Below are 17,426 nucleotides of genomic sequence, written 5' to 3' on the forward strand. Positions count from 1 at the left end.
TATGTCTTTTCTTAACAGTACATGTATTCCAGACAAGCAAGGTTTCCCCCACAGAACAGGTTTAGATCTAGAAAACGAAGTATATAATTTAGGTAATTATTCGTCGAATTTCATGGTCCTGAATGTTCAGTCTGATACTACTCCAGACTTACCTGCTATTTCAGTACTACCTGTCAAAGGCGAATTATGTGTCCGTAGTTATGGTTCTGTACATATAGGTCATAGTGAATGTACTACTGTTATCAAGTATAGTGACAGTGGGAAATCTATTTTCAAAGCTTCACGTCATTCTTATTTTATTTGTGGTCAAACTGCATATGTCCGTCTGCCCCTCGATTGGGAGGGAACCTGTTACATTGCTTTCCTACTGCCACCTGTTTTTCTAGCCCCATCTGATTATCACAGAAACACACATCTAGTACACATTAGACATAGAAGGGAGTCCCCAATTGTCGATTATACTGAAACTACTCTAGAACAGTATACAGATTTCAATAAAGGTTTCTTCTTCTTTGTAGGACCTGTCCAGAATAGTAAACTGATCCGTAGGTTAACAAGAACCCTTGAAGCTGTAGTAAATGAGACTGCCTCTGCTCTAGGTAACTTAACCGAAGAACAATCTGCTATGAGATTTGTCGTTTTGCAAAATCGTCTCGTCCTTGACGTCATACTGGCCGATAGGGGCGGGGCCTGTAGAGTCATCGGATCTAGTTGCTGCATTTTCATTCCAAATAACGCACCGTCTGTTTATTCAGCTATAACCAGACTCCATAAAATTGCCCATCTGTTACACCAAGATCCAGGCACCTGGACATGGTCCGGTTGGTTCTGGAATATAATTTCCGCATGGGGATGGAAAGTCCTGTCCTTTCTAAGTATAGCAGTAGCGATCATATTTAGCTGCTGCCTCTGTATACAATGTGGCCCTGCGATTTGCAGCATGTGTGCTACCTCTTGTATTCCTAGTCCCAAGCCCCGTTCTAAATCCCGTTCCAAGACAATTCGAGACGAGCAAATGGTACTGTATGAAATGATAGATGGTATCATGAAAATTGATGTTTCCTGATGGAAACGTAGTGACAAGGAGGGAATGTGGAAAAGTAAATTTTGCCATGTTCTGTGTCCCTACGCCTCATCCATCATATGTTATGTGTGCATGACCAATATGCATATGTTATTCCCCATGTCCGATTAATGACGCAATTACAGTTGTGTCCACCTCTGGTATGTCATTTTCCAGTCCTCGTGAATACTACGAATATCAGGCCTATGTAAAGTAATGTTGCCACGTTTCTCAGTGTGCACGTTATTCCATTATAAAGTCCCCGTTTCCAGGCCTCAAAAGGGCCCGGACATCAGATTCAGCTCCTGTCTCCTGAAAGCCTCGCTGAGGAGCGATACAGCCCCCACCTGTATCCTCGACCCTTCACTTACTTCCTGCCTCGCAGTGCCCGGTGCAGCTTGGTTCTGCCTCTGAGTCTGCCAAAAGTATGTTATAGTTCCAGCTATCAGTTCAGTCCTCCTTCTGCATTCCTAAGCTACTGAACTGCATCAATAGTTTCCGTCATTGTCTAGCCTTCTCGTCTCCATGTTAGAGAAATACTGTATTTAATAGTCATTTAGTATTCTTCATCACGCACTACATGTAGAATAATGCATGGTCCAGTCTTAGAATCAAGTTAGCTTTTCCCCTCATGACTTCTAGTTTATATCAACATGTTCCCTAAACATCAGATACCAGATAGGGTTTAGGTACATGTCGCTCCGACCCTCCAGACTCTAGTCTCTGCTCCTAGCACAGAGTTCGTAGCCCCCAGCTTCTCCTAGTAACACGTCATTGCCAGTTTTCGCGCACCATTAGGTTAGAGGTCCCGGCTCCTTAGGTAGCCCCCTCCTATGTTTCCGCCCATTCATGACATATTCTGTTACGTTTGCATCACATGTCTATGTATACTCCCAGTTACACCTCTTTTTACTGTTATCTTTCGCGACTGCTACGCATCACGCCTTCTGCTCCACCCACTGCTACGCCTACTGCAATGTAATGCTATGTGTTCGCGCTATGTATATATGCCTGTGTTTTGTTATTGAATGTTAGCGCGCTCATCCCCGACCTAGCCCCAGCAGCTGCTGGGCCTCTTTTCCCCTGCTGGGCCTCTTTTCCCCTGTTGGGCCCCAGTTGTCCTGCTGGGCCCTGTCATTCTGTTCCTATGCAGGTTGTCCTGATCCTGTCCTTATGCTGTAATAAACCTGCAGAAACTCCTACTACCTCGAATCTTGACTCTTATTTATTGAGCTATCTGTTATGCTATAAGTCTAGTCAAAAATAGGGTATTATTTATTTATTTACCACAGATGAAAGAATGATTACACCTTGTAGCACCCATTATCTTAAGTAAAATTTTCTATACATTGACTTTCATGTTAATATGAGTCATTGTCTCTATATAACGTGTGTGTGTGTAACACATTCCGACACCCTGCCCTACATACTTGGGATCAGTAACACTAAAAGAAATTAAATGCACATTAGAGACCGCCTAAGTGAAGATGAGGGGCACCATTGGTGGGTGGCAGCAAGGCCGGATTGGCCGGATCGGGCATCGGTTGTTTCCCTGGGAGGCTGGAAAAGGGGAGTGACGGGCGGTTTTGTTACTGGGGGCTGGCACTGCAAAGTTCCTTGTATATCCAGTAGTTTTCACTCAACAATAAAAGCGGCCTCACTTATATTCCAGTGTGGTTCACCATTGTCTGGTGACTAATGTACCTGCTGGAGCGAGATGCAAATTTTGAATCGTCTAAGGTAGCAAACTGTGGCCATCCTGAAAAACCGTGAAGTGCACAATTGTCTCAACCTAATATAAACTTAGTTAGACTTGTACTTAGGTGGTTGTTTATTTACTTATATACTATTACGCGACCACCTCTGACGTGTCTGTAAAACGTACCTTTTGTCCCAAAGTTTTGTCCTGAATTTTGACCATTTGTCCTGAATTTTTACACTCACCGTCCTGAATTTGCACCTATGCCAGTTGGTCATCCTAACATGTGTACGGAATAGAAATTGAGCATTTTGAGTTAATAAAAACTAGAAGGGTGAGTGTCATAGGGGCTCTACAGTACAATGTTGCAATGTGAGCATCCCGAGGCCGACGCGGCCCGATGGTCAAAATAAAAGGAGAAACGACTGCTCGAGGTCTTTCCTCGTCCTCGGTAATATTAATCTAAAGTGTAAGGGTCCCATTATTGTGAGGATAATAGCATGTGAGGCCTGTGATCGCTGTGCCCCACCTCATTCCAAGCTCATAGTGTTATTCTCCCTCTCCTGTCAAGGCTGCGTGTGTTTGTCTCTCGATCCCTGGGTGAAAGCTCAGCCTCTCTGGCTCCAAGTGTCCAATTACAAGCGCTCCTCCATTTTGTTTATCATAGCAACCGCCCGCCCCCTTTTCCCTCTGTCAGGAGTGCAACGCCGTTTAGAAACAAACTGCAGCGCTGTTCTCAGAATAGGGGCGGGTGGAAATCACATCCATCAGAGGGGCTGGTTGCCTTCATTTAGAAGTCATGGACCAGGGTCAGATACGCGAAAATCACCTGTTGGGCAGCAGGGAGCAAAGAACTTACTCCGATTCCCCAGAAAAGTAAGAACGGAAGCCTGAGGACTCGAACGCATCTGTTTTTTTCTGCACATGCATCTCGCCCCTCCACACTCCTCCGCCAGGACTTTGTTAATCAGACTGATTTTCATGATCAATTTATTGGCCTCCACAGTCCAGCAGTTAAATGACTCGGCCGTGCCCTGCAGCGTGGGTGTCACGCGTTTATTTGGGAAGAACAGTCACTGCAGGAGTATAATTTGCCGGAGGAAGAGAAACTTTGCAACCCGTGGAAAGGGGCGCGGCTGTCATTTCCCACCACCCGCTGGGGCTCACCCTTCATGGAGCCCCGGGGATCCCCGTCGGTTCGCGGCTTGGACCTGTAAGGGGTCCATTACCTCGGGTTCGCAGGGAAAATGAAAGTGGCCGTGTTGGATCTGGGAACTATATTTGCAAAGCTTTTCAAGACTTCGATTTCCCCGGTGGTTCCCACGCCGGCTCCCACTAGTTCGGGCTCGGGCCTCTCAGCCCCCAGCCCTTCCAAGGCGGTGACCACCTCGATACTGCTCCTGCCCCCGCCCCAGTCCCCTCTTACACTACATGCCCTCACCACCTCTCTGCCCCGGATTCCCTCGGGCAGGCACGCGGCCGCTGCTCATCCTCAGGGCCTCGGATACTCTGGCCCCGGGACCCCGGCTCCTACGGCGGACTGGCCGAGCGGGGACCCCCGGGACGGCCTACCATTCCCTACACTGCAGCATGCCGGGGGCGACACCACACCGAAGCCTACCGCGCACCCGACCACCATCTATGTGCGACCCGCCCCGCCGGCCCCAAGCCTCCTGCCCGTGGCCAGCAGAACCGGAGGGCCGTGCCGCTCTCCCCGCCACCCGCAGGGGCTGCCTCTGGAAGCCCCGGGCATGAGCTGGGGCGGCCCCAGCGGCAAGCAGATGCTCTTCACCCTGCCGGACATAGGCGAAGAGGTGCTGATGGAGAACGACTCCGACAGCTGTCCCAGCGAGGCGTGAGTACCACTCTTATACCGTGGGGTTTTATTTCATCATCTGGGGCACAGCTGAGGAAGCAGGGCTGGACTAAATCCTAAATAATCACTCGAAATTTGGCAAACATTTACAAACCAGCCACACTCTGCAGCATGCAGAGCTTAGAATGGTGCTTTGAGGACATGGGTGGGCCATGGCCTTCCATCTGTCTCTGAAAGCAGCCCCTTAGCCTACAGCACACTCGGGGCTGGGGAAATGCCAGAGTGATAGAATGGCCAATCTGACCACATATGCGTTGGAAGTAGGGGTGCATTGCTTGCTGCAGCACCCTTAAAATAAACATGCTAGAGTTCAGAAGGTGAATAAGCAGTAAAGATGGTTTTCAATTTTGTTTTGTTCTTGTTACATTTCCCGTGTGCTCAAAGACAGGCAAAATGCCAGGTTGCGACTTTTGACAAATTCTTGCTTATTCTTTCACATGGAGATTGGGGTTTACCTTTCTCGTACTAACTGCAGTTTTAGATGATTTTTTAAAGAGAACTATGTGACAGTAATACTTGGGTACAGGAAGTGTGAAAGGAAGGCTCTAGGGCAAAAACAGCATTTAAATACTTGTAAACGAGCTGTACTTATATTTCAAAACATATCAGCAGTTAGGAAAGCACAAAGGAAGCATACGTTTTGTAAGTCTGAAGTGTGATGGAATTAAAGATTTTCATAGGGTCAAAGTAAATCAAGATACTTTACTTGTTGGTGTGCAAAAGAAAAATATTTTCAGAAGCACGATTTCCCCACATTGTCGTATGTGCTCCATATAAATGTATCAGTAAAACTGCATGTCAGTGTGAATTATTTTTGCTATTTCAATGTAAAATGTGCTCTCTGTTAAAGACGCCAAGCATTAGTTGTATAATTGCAAATGCATGCTCCAAAATGCACAGCCGGCTACATGCGTAGCACCTTTCTGGCTGAATGGGCATGGCTTATTTGCTACACTTGTTCTTTGTGTGACGTTTTGATTTTTCACAGTCCCTATGTCTTCAGTGATGTAACATTGATAGCATCACCCCACCCTGAAAAGGTAAAATAGTTTGGGCTATATGCAACCCCCCCCCCCACAACCCCAAATACTCAGGAGAATTCACCACTTAAGATGCTGGTGGACTTGCCGTTCTGGCCACAGACTGAAAAAAGTGTGAACCTGAACTCATCACAACTGCTTGTCCCTGCGTAGCTGAATGACGAACGGGATTACATTTCCTTAGAGAATTTGCTCATCAATTCCATACATAGTTCTTGAACGCTTGTAGTATATTAAGTAAGATCCACTCATATTTCATTATAGTGCTTGCAAAGTGCCAAAGTACCCGAATACATTATAGAGGAATACCCTCTCCGGGTATTCAGGCTACCTGAAGACAGCTAAGGATGAAATAACTCCATTGAGATACTCGATGGCCTGATTGTTCATTGCTGTACATTGATCAGATCACTTCACCTGTGATTGGGCTGATTACGGGTATATCCCCGAAATAGGTTGGGCACCTTTGGCACTATACAAGGACTAAAATGAAATCTGTATGGATTTGAAGATTAAACACGGTTTGTCGATATACTTTGAGGGATTAAGAGAAATGTATTTTATTGCCGAGTGATGAGCGAAGAAAATAAGGACAATTAATCCAGTTTGGCCTTATTGAGAGGGCCTTCACTCTTGCATCTTGTCTTATACATCTGTTGACTTCAGTCTGCACAGTACGCAGCAAACTTGCATACAACATAGTTAATGTTTAATTTGGCTGTATTTTCCACAATACAGAACTTAATTGCTTCTCTGAACTGGGTTAGTACAAATAGCCACTGTAATTGTATGTGCTTAGAGCCTCACAGTTTTCGTTAAAATGATAGGGTCCAGTATATATGGCATAGACATGTCGGGTGTCTGTCGTGTGTACCACTGCTGGGCATTCACAATTACATTGATCAAGTTCTGTAGGTATTTGCAAGACCTACTATCCAGGATACAGGCTGGAATATTTAAGTAACTAACATACAACATAGAAGCGAGCATCGGGCTATGGTGGAGTGGAGATATGCTTGAATATATGGGGTCAGAATAGTTGTGTTTTGAGTCTCAATCTGAATTTCATCAGTGATTGAAAATGATCGGTTTGCCTGGGCAGGTTGTGACAGTGGCTGGGACCTGCACATACACCTTCTTCTGGGGGTGACCAGAAGGTACTTCTCTACTGAGCATAAGTTGCCTATTTACTGTGTGTTACTATTTTTCATTGATTCTGTGTGTGGACTGTGGCTCCGGCATAGGATTTCGAACCAGAATCTGTCTTTTAACGCGACCACTTTTGAGCTTTTGAGCAATGCTTAATTTATGCAAGGGTTGGAGGTCTTGGGCACCAGCACACATTCTTGGAGCAAAGACATATTTTTCAGCAACAGATTTCGACCAAGAGAGAGAAGGGAAAAAAGAAGGAGGAAGAGAAAGCAACATAAGTGACAAAGGGAGAAAGTGGGGTTAATAAAATAACCTGCGTGTGTGAGATACAGTGTCAGTAAGTGTAGAGGGATGAAAGAAGGAAACAGACAGTCTTGATATTTAGCAACCCTGAGATTTGACAGCACTGGTGACAGGCTCCCAGGAGAGTCACAAGACACCTGCACTTTTGTGTTTTTTTTTTAACAAAGTAGGTTAATTTGTTAGGCCAAAGATCACTCTCCTTCTGGCATTCGCAACTTCCGGGGTCTGTTGATTTTGTTAAGCCAATCGCCCATTTTATGGGTCATTTCCTCGCACTAGTTCCGAGTTGCCTGGACCCCATTATTATGAGGTTGCATGCGGGGAGCGAATGAAGAGTAGGGATCTTCTTATGAGTTTAATTTGTAAGTATGAGGTTTCATCTACAGTCCCCACTAGCAAGTTCTAGCTGATGCCAGCATCCCATACCACTCGGAGGCTTTGTGCTTTTATTTGGATGTGTATTAATTCTCAAAAAAGATAGGCAAGGGTGTCAACGTTATGTGCTAGGACTATGACCGACCAAGATCTCTGTTTTTGAGGAGTCCAGTTTGGGGCGGTTATCCCTCATCTATACCTATAGGCTTTTGGTCCATGGTTCACATCCACTGGCTTCAATGAAATCACAACTCAGAAGACCAGCCATCTACCCCTCTCTAATACATTTCTCAGTTACAGTGACTGCACTCTGTCTCACTCTGCCAAAAAAGGCTCTCCTTTGTTGACTTAAATGCGATCACCGTCCCAGCACTTCTTCATCACTTCTCAAAATTGCCTAAACACCACTGACATCTGTGGGACTAACCACACCAATCATCATCATTTCGCTGACCTCAATTGCAACAGCGTCTGTGCATGGATGTGATACTTGAATATCGTAGTCGGAATATGGTCTGACCTAAATGTTGTGTCCTAAATATTATTTACAAAAATATTGTGCCATTAGTGTTAATAATTGAAACTCTACAACCAATGAGAAAATATTTTTGTAAGCAATTTTTAAGGCACAATATTTGTGTAACACGATTTTTTGGTAGAAAATATTTTCAGTCAACCATGCATATAATGAGCATGGAGCCGCTTAGAGCATGGAGCCTAGAATACCTACTCAATGCTAGAAGTGCCAGAAACTCAGGACGGTGGGTGGCAGCCACCAGATGGCATCCTGGGAAAGTGTCCTATAGTGTCCTCCAGATGTCAGGGAATGACAGTTACCAAATACCATTAGTTAGCTACCACAGTCACAAAACCTAAACCCTAAGCTGAAAGTAAAAGCATAGTGTCTCTCTCTCTCTCTGTCCTTCCCTGTCCCATCTCGACCCTGCCATAAAAATTTACTTTTCACCTGCCACTTATCTCTTCCTTAATACCAGCTTCAGAATGCTGCAAGTGAGTGAGCATGGTAAGCATGCCACTGCGAGGGGCTCAAGGGATGTCTTTCTTCAAAGAAAGATTTATACAATAGGATTGAATGGTCCATTCTACAGTACAATATTCCAAATGTATTGGCTAAAAGCAATAGATTTTACAGTCAGTTCTGAGGGGGCACTTATGAAAAATTACAATACTTTCATGTTGTGCTTAGAAAGTCTGGAAGGTAAAATAGTCCTGTCACATTTAGTATAGAGTAGCAACACTCACATATCTATTGCATAATAATCATAGAAGTCATGGTACTGTATGTCAACAACGTTTCAATCCCTCCATAAATTGTGTGGACCATCATCAGGACATAAGTAATTATGCCTGAAAAGAAAATACCTGCAGAAACACAACCCCAATGACCAATCGGTAAAGGAGTTCCAGGCCAGGTCGAGAGCACTAGCTGTCCCAGTGCGGCAATTTACAATCTGAATGAGCCGTGAGTGGTAAGCTGTAGTGGCAGCCAAATAATTAAAGCTAATGAAGGCGAAGAGTATACAGTGCCCATTGGATGGTGTGCTGAGCCCTGAAAGCGAGACCCGATGCATTTCAATGAAGGGTATGATGTGCACTGACTCAGAGATCCGAGATCGTGTAATTTAATAGATATGTGAGCATTGGTACTCTATACTATATGTGGCAAGATTATTTTACCTTCATTATAGTCACTTCAAAAATGTCTGAGCTTTGAAGTGCTTTTTGTCAATTTTGACTTCCTTTCGATTGTGCTTCCCACTTCATTTATGCGTTATGTTTTAATAAATGCATTCGAATTTTCCTTTTGGATGCTTGACATACATTTCATTTGTAATATGGTTTATGGTATCTTACTGTAGGGGACCTCTGTTCCTTAAAATGCTTATACGCATGGCCCCTTAATACCCCTGGGTTTCCCTTGTTTTTTTAAAACAAGCAGGTCTGGTTCAGTCATCCCTCAAAAATACATCAAGAGGTAGCTGATGACCTTTTAGAGTGGTGGGAAGTAAATGATTGGTCCTAATTTCAGAGAGTAAGAAAAGATGGTGAATTAACCCATATACCTCACATATGAATTTGGCTCACAAGTCCTACGAAACTGTTCCCAGGGATGCCCTCATATGCTAGTGGCAAACACCAAATTTCGGGTATAATCAATTTATGATAAGATGCTTATCAGAGGCCACGAGTGGCCACTTTATGCAAGGGTCAGCATAATGCATGCGATTCCATCAGGATTTTATGGAGTGTTTTTTTGTTAGGTGGAAGACTCTGCACCCTGAGTTTAGGGAATAGTCCCCAAACTTTGTCAGATAGTGCCAGGGTAATTTTAAGGTGGGTTGTGTTGATCCAGTTCTGCTTCTGATTATCAGGACTTCTGTATGGTTTTGAAAATATTTTCTCCTGCTTCAAGTATCCCTGTAGATGTCACAAGGTTTACTGGCCATTATTGGGCTCTCCTATAGTCTTTCATTGCTTGTTCCCTCTTTCGTTCCATAAGGAACCACGGCCGAGAATAGACTGAAAGTCTAACACATTGTCAGTCATCGATACACAGACCTTTACGCCCGATCAAGCAGCCACATTTCAAGCTCATCTTTGCTGCTCGTTGTTACCCATTGTTCTTACATTTTTTCAAGGTGCCTTCAACCTCTCCATCTTTGCTACCCCTTGTTACCCATTGTTCTTACATTTTTTCAAGCTCCTTTCAACTTCTCCAACTTTGCTGCCCTTTGTTACCCATTGTTCTTACATTTTTTCAAGCTCCCTCCATCTTCTGCATCATTGCTGCCCTTTGTTACCCACTGTGCTTACATTTTTTCAAGCTCCCCTCAACTTCTCCATCTTTGCTTCCATTTGTTACCCATTGTTCTTAATTTTTTTCAAGCTCCCTTTACCTTCTCCATCCTTGCTGCCCTTTTTTACTCATTGTTCTTACATTTTATTTGAATCGGTGCCACCAAACTTGAACTACAAAAGTTTTTCCGCAAAGTAAGGCTGAAATATTACTTTGGCAGGAACACCTATGAACCAAAACCCACCTCAACACCTTTCAAACCAGCATCCACCTTCACGCCAGGACCTATTGCATGAGCCAACGCATCTTGGCATTTGAACAAGTCGTCATGCAGGAAGTGATGGAATCACCGGAAGACAGACATTATATCAGGCACAACGTCACCAGAGAAGAAAAACAAGCACTCAAGGACTTGAGTAAGAACAACTCCATTGTCGTAAAGGCCTCCGACAAGGGTGGCACAGTGGTGGTACAAAACACCACAGACTATATTGAAGAAATTGAGCAGCAACTCCAAGTACTAGAGAGCTACCGCACAACACCAAGAGATCCCACAATGGACATCAGAGCCCTCATTGAAGCATTGGCAGAGGATGGAGTACGTGAAGGTTTCCTGAGCATACCAGAGAAGGAGTTCTTTGGTCGATCTTCTAGAAATCGCCATGAAGAAGAACTATTTTGTATTCAAGAAACAATTCTTTTTTCAATGTAAAGAAGTAGCTATGGGTGCAACCTATGCACCGAGCTTGGCAAACATCTACATGGACCACTACGAAGAGGAACATCTGTACTCACACGCGAACCCATTCATCGACTGCATAGCAATCTGGAAAAGATACATAGATGATGTGGTAAAGATCTGGACAGGCACCGAGTTCCAGCGACACCAATTTTTCTAAGGGCTTAACGAAAGAAGCAGTGACATACAATTCACAATGAACTACAATTGCCTAACCATAGACTTTTTAGATATCACTTTCAAAGTGGAAAATGGTTTGCTTTATTGTGACCTTTATAGAAAACCCACCAAAAGGAACACACTGTTGAAATATCAATCCCATCACCCGAGCAACCTACGAGACAACTTACCCTACTAGCAATATCTAAGAATGAGAAGAAATTGTACAAGAAGGGAGGATTTCTTCAGAGAAACGGATGAACTCACCAAACGTCTGCGTGACCGTGGTTACCCGTTGGGGCTGCTCAAACGTGTCAAGAAAAGGGCTTGGTATTGCCCTAGGGAACAACTCCTTATACCAAAGGAGAAGAAAGCTGGAACTGAAAATATAGTGTGTGTCACCACATTCCACTCAAAAAGTACCAACATAAAGAAAATTGTCATGAAATATTGGAACTTGGTCGCCTCTGAACTACAAACGGAAGAGAAACCCCTATTCGCGTTCAAAAGAGGAAGAAATGTCAAATACAGTGTTGTCAATGCCTGCCTAGAACCTCCCAAACAGCCAGATCTGCGTGATCAACTCGGACTCCCGCCTATACTGGGACATTTCAAATGCGGCACATGCAAAGCCTGCCCCCTATGCATGGAAGGCCAGACCCTCGTGCATAACAAAAGAACTTACAAATTACCATCCTTAACCAACTGTAATACCATGAATGTCATATACATCATTCTTTGCCCTTGCGACATACCATACATTGGTCAGACCACCCAGAAGGTCAAAATGAGAATCTTGCAGCACATGAGCAAGATCACATGTAAAACACAGGGAGCGCCACTTGAGGAACATTTCCTCGCCCTCAATCATGCACCAGAGAGCTTGAGGTGGAGGGTGGTGGAAAAAATCAGTGTCAGCCCACGGGGAGGGTCCATTGCAACAGCCTTGAACAGAAAAGAGTGCAAGTGGATACACAACTTAAACTCAGTTGCCAATGGGCTGAATGAACACGAGGAGATAGCCAAACAAATGGGTCTGCTATAACACCAAAGGACTACCATCGACACCATAGCACAGACCAGGGCATCTTGATTTCAACTCCTAAATATTCTGTCTCAATGTAATGCATTAACTTAACCTCCATATGTATCCATATTAGCATGCTAATATGCTGTATTAATCTCCACCTTGTCACCCGCCACACTGTACAGTTGATAATGTTTCTACAATGTGTGTACATTTAACACTTTCGAATGTTACTGCTCATGGACGATTGTGATAACAACACATCTTTAACTTGTCAAGGTTTACCATATGCACACAGATTGTTGGTAATTATCTAACATGGTTAAATTGTTGTGCATTCCTGTACATGTAAGATCTCCATAAGTCGCCCCACATGGAATCCTTTAGGCATCACACTTTATCAAATCGTGAAGATTGTTGCAAACTGTCGAAGACCGTTAAACCTGTCTATCCACTAGTAACCGCCTATGCCCTCCTCTAACAACACCCGCTAAAGGTTTTTGAATAAGTGCTTCATTAACAAGGGCTGTATGTATGGCAGCGATAGGTCTTTACATGTAATAACATTAACGTGATAACGATTGTGACATTTATAACAGGCACCCTGATTGTTGCGAATTGTTGAACATCTTGAAATGGTTATGTTTTCATGTGCTTGTAACCTTTCCTTAAGTCATCCTTTAAGCGTCACACGTATTAGGATCTTAAAGATTGTTGTAGATCATTTGAACATTTTCCTATGCATGTAGCAAATGCAATAGGCATTACTTCCTTAAACGCCACAATTATAAGGAACATGAAGAAATAATTGTACTTCAATAATAATTGTTTGCCGTAGCGCGTCACTCGATAGCTAGATCGTCGCTAAGCAACCCGAATTTCACCGTCAAGTGATGATTAGCAACCGCCATAAACCTCACGCCGTCTGCGTGTTACATTACAGAAACAACATCTCCCAGCAACCGAGTCAGACTCCTAAGGGGCACGCGCCACCGCGGCAACGTCTGCCCACTATTTAATTTGGCACTCACCACTTGGCCCCCACCCTCACTGTTAGCAGGAGTAGGATGGGACTTTGGCCCTTCCCCTGACCATACCGATTCATTAAGCTCTTCAAGGTAAGCCCCCACTGGGGTAGGCAGGCAGATTAATCCCCCACCGCGGCACGATTTATTATGTACCGTCAGTCACCGGTCCCAAACCACCAAGGCTTCTTCACAAGCTTGGATATAACCCTTCACTTACTCCTCAATGACGGACACTCACCCGCTCGTTATTTGGGTTTTTAATACTGCACTCGGCAGAACCCCCGTTTCAATACTGCACGCGGCTCAACACCCCCCCTTTTTAATACTGCATGCGTTACAACCCGTTTTCCTCCCAGTAAAGTGAACTTCTGTGCTGCATTTTCTCTCCCAGACTTCAGCTCTTAATTTGCCGTGTCCGCTTAAACGCAACGTGTGTGCTAGTCTCGCACACACCAAAACCTTACAAGACTTCAAGGGTGACTGCACGCACACCTCCGCCCGCACATGTAAATAGCAGCACGCTTTACAGTCGTGATTTCTCCTTGTTAAATGCACACATCCATTCCCCCCACTCCACTTCACCAGGCTAGTTACCGCCCGCCTATGTAAATAACAGCATGATTTTAGAATCGCACTCTCTCCACTGTATCAGATAGCGAGCCTCTGCCCCCACACGCAATTATTAAACCACGTCTCCACAACCACTCAGCACTTACATGGAAACACGCATTGTTGACTACCACAGCTAGTTATACTCCTGTTTTTACTGAACACTCCTTCCCCACAGATACTGGGCCATTGTGCCCTAATGGTCCACTGTTCCAGGCTGAGACATCCGGCCCCCAGTGGGTGAGTAATTGGAGATCCCTACTTCAGGTGTAACATTGCTCAGTGCACCTACAGCCTCTTTCACACATGCTCTCCTTTTAATTTTCAGACTGTCATCAATACAACTTGGTTGTTTCCCTTGCCCCCCCTGCCCCCCACTCCCCTGTCTTGAGGAAGACCCGCTGTGACCACCCATTGGGGCACCACAGGGTCAAAACATCGACCCTTTTTCTAGGTCCAGAATCACCAGGATTCTTTACTAGGATAGATAGGAATAATTGAATAGAAACCGTCATCTGGCCTATCTTCATTACCACTAGTATGTATGTAAATGCCTACACTGCATATAATGCTCACCACCTAAGCACCATGCACACTTGTCACTTATATGCACTAATCTTGACAGTCCACATTATTGTATTGTATATATCAATGAATGAAGTAATTCTGATATAAACTACCTTTTTAAAGTCTTTTTGTTTTTTATGCCTTATTCATTAAGTGTTAAGGACTTTGTGTTATCGTTGTGTGTCAGAGAACTTACTTTTCAGATTGCATTTATAGCATCCTGTACCTACGTTTGCTCTACCCGACAGAACCATTCTTGTTTAACTATAAGCTTACCAAGGTTCTGAGGGACACAGGGTCACCCCTTTTTGTTTAATATCCTTAGGAGTGCCATCACACCTCACCTCTGCGGCAAAAGAAAATTGGTTGAAAAAGTTTTAGTTTCAGTAGCATGGGAAAATGGTAGGATGGCGTTTGAGAATGCCAGTGCCAGGATTTTATGGAGTGTTTTTTTGTAAGGTATAAGACTCTGCGCCTTGAGTTTAGCCAATAGTCTCCAAACTTTATTAGACAGTGCCAGGGGATTATTTTAAGGTGAGTTGTGTTGTTCCAGTTCTGCTTCTGATTATCAGGACTTCTGTATGGTTTTGAAAATATTTTCTCCTGCTTCAAGTATCCCTGTAGATGTCACAAAGTTTACTGGCCATTATTGGGCTCTCCAATAGTCGTCCATTGCTCGTGCCCTCTTTCGTTCCATAAGGAACCACGGCCGAGAATAGACTGGAAGTCTAACACATTGTCAGTCATCGATCCACAGACCTTTGCGCCCGATCAAGCAGCCACATTTCAAGCTCATCTTTGCTGCCCGTTGTTACTCATTGTTCTTACATTTTTTTCAAGGTCCCTTCAACTTTTCCATCTTTGCTGCCCTTTGTTACCCATTGTTCTTACATTTTTTCAAGCTCCCTTCAACTTCTCCATATTTGCTGCCCTTTGTTACCCATTGTTTTTACATTTTTTCAAGCTCCCTCCAACTTCTGCATTTTTGCTGCCCTTTGTTACCCACTGTGCTTACATTTTTTCAAGCTCCCCTCAACTTCTCCATCTTTGCTTCCATTTGTTACCCATTGTTCTTAATTTTTTTCAAGCTCCCTTTAACTTCTCCATCTTTGCTGCCCTTTGTTACCCATTGTTCTTACATTTTATTTGACTCAGTGCTGTTTTCTTGAGCTTGTGTGTGCGAGTTCCTTTGTGGTGTTGTTCCCTCGTGATTCTTCTGCCTCACATGAAATGATTCCTAGAAGCAAAATTCGAAAAACAACAACCTGTATCTATTTTTAACTCGCGTGTAAGATGTCGACTTCATTAGTTTCTCGGTTCTTTTCAGCCAGGTCGGTCGGTGCTAGTTAGACTTAAATATTCTGCATTTGTAAAAGGAGAGAGAATGGTGACTCAACTATTTAATTTGTTTTATTTATTCATTAGGCGCACGTTGCAAATGTTACTGTCTCTAAACTGTTTCAAATGTGAGAGCTAGAACTGGGATGATTTGATTTTTTTAAATATATTAGACACAGGCTGCAAATATAATTATCTCTAGGTTCCTACCCGTATTTAAATACAATTGTATAATTCTTATGTGTCACTGCGAGCTCATCCCACTATCAGTGACTGAGGGCCAGACTAATTTTTAGGTTTTGCCTGGCGAAAGCTGCGCTCTGCGCAGCTTTTTCGCGCAGGCGAAAACCTAATGAGAACTGTAGTGTGGGTTTGGGTCGGCCCTCGTCATTTATTGGCTGGCTCCATAAATGGAGCATAGCCATTGGACGAGGGGCCTGTCCGTCAATGCCGGACCCGATTCGGGGGCGTTCCCGAGATTCTTTGGCTTTTGCCGACGTCACGCGACGTCAGCCGAAAGCCGGGAACGCCCCCGAATCTGGTCCGGCATTGCCGGCACTTCTGCGTCTCTCCACCCCCCTTTCCCGCCCCCTCCCGCTTGTTTCCTGATGCTGGCCTCGCAATGGCGCTGCGTCTCTCCTCCCCCTTTCCCGCCCCCTCCCGCTTGTTTCCTGATGCCCGCCTTCCTGCTCCGGCCGTCGTGTGCACAGCCGTTTTGCCCGTGAAAATCACCGCCGCAGCCCCGGGGCCGCGGAGAAGCCGAGGGAACAACCGCTGACGTCACCCTACCATTGGTTCAGGCTGCGGGAGGCTCGCCGGGCGACCTGCGCGGTGATTGGCTGCCTTTTTTCCCTCGGTTTGCGGTGAGTGCTGTGCTCGGGGGTCTGCTTGCGGGTGTTCTGCGATGGCGGGAGGAGACGAGGAGCGGAGGTTTTTTGGGACATTGGGAGGGAGAGCGGGCCGGGTGGTGTAGACGCTGGCGTTCGGGGCATTTCAACCGAGGCCGCGTTTCGAAGCGCTTGGCGAGCCTAGTGCGAGGTATGCATCCTCCTGTTAATGTGTCTGATTGGCCGGGAACGCGGTCGTTGCTTTGGGTTGGCCTCGCTGATGGAAGGCATTTGCAACTTTCTTTGTTCTATATAAACATTCTTCTGGTGCCTGTGCAAGCTATCGTCGATGGCTGCCATCTCAAGGTCAGGCGGTAAAACTGCCGGGTTGTCAGTTTAATTGGTCACGCCCTTATACTAACGGAGAAAATGACAAACTAGAAAGCATTTGCCTGACTCTAACATGGTTATAGCGGTGGCGCGTATCCACGTCCATATGTGCAATCTGGTTTGTGTAGTTCCTGTCACAGTTCTCAGAAGCTCTGCGCGTTCTGCTGTAACCCCGCCCCCCTGCCTCCCTCATCTTCCTCCGCTGCTTCCCGGCCCCGTTCCACAGCCCTAGCCCCGCTGCCGTCTCCGTCGTTCCCCACCAGCACCATGCCGGCCGTGTCCAAGGGGGACAGAATCCCTCAAATTTATAGTGTGAGACCTACATGTATCCTGAGGTACAGTGCTAGACTGGCCATGCTATTTTGTATCTGCTGCTACCGAATTAAACTATTTAGCTATGGTTTCCTGAAATTTGG

At 45.0% G+C, this 17,426-nt stretch overlaps 1 protein-coding gene across 1 annotated transcript in view; it reads left to right on the forward strand.

Annotated features, from left to right (window-relative positions):
* Positions 1-3,522: 3,522 nt before the first annotated feature.
* Positions 3,523-17,426, forward strand: part of LOC144821262 (protein FAM149A-like) — a 549,291-nt gene continuing 535,387 nt past the window's right edge. The window contains exon 1 of the mRNA XM_078678084.1: positions 3,523-4,617. Coding sequence (XP_078534210.1) covers positions 4,010-4,617 — 608 coding nt within the window. The 5' untranslated portion in view covers positions 3,523-4,009. The remainder of the gene's footprint in view (positions 4,618-17,426) is intronic.

This window comes from Lissotriton helveticus, chromosome 2_2 (assembly GCF_964261635.1).
Source record: "Lissotriton helveticus chromosome 2_2, aLisHel1.1, whole genome shotgun sequence".
In the NCBI taxonomy this organism is placed as follows: domain Eukaryota; kingdom Metazoa; phylum Chordata; class Amphibia; order Caudata; family Salamandridae; genus Lissotriton; species Lissotriton helveticus.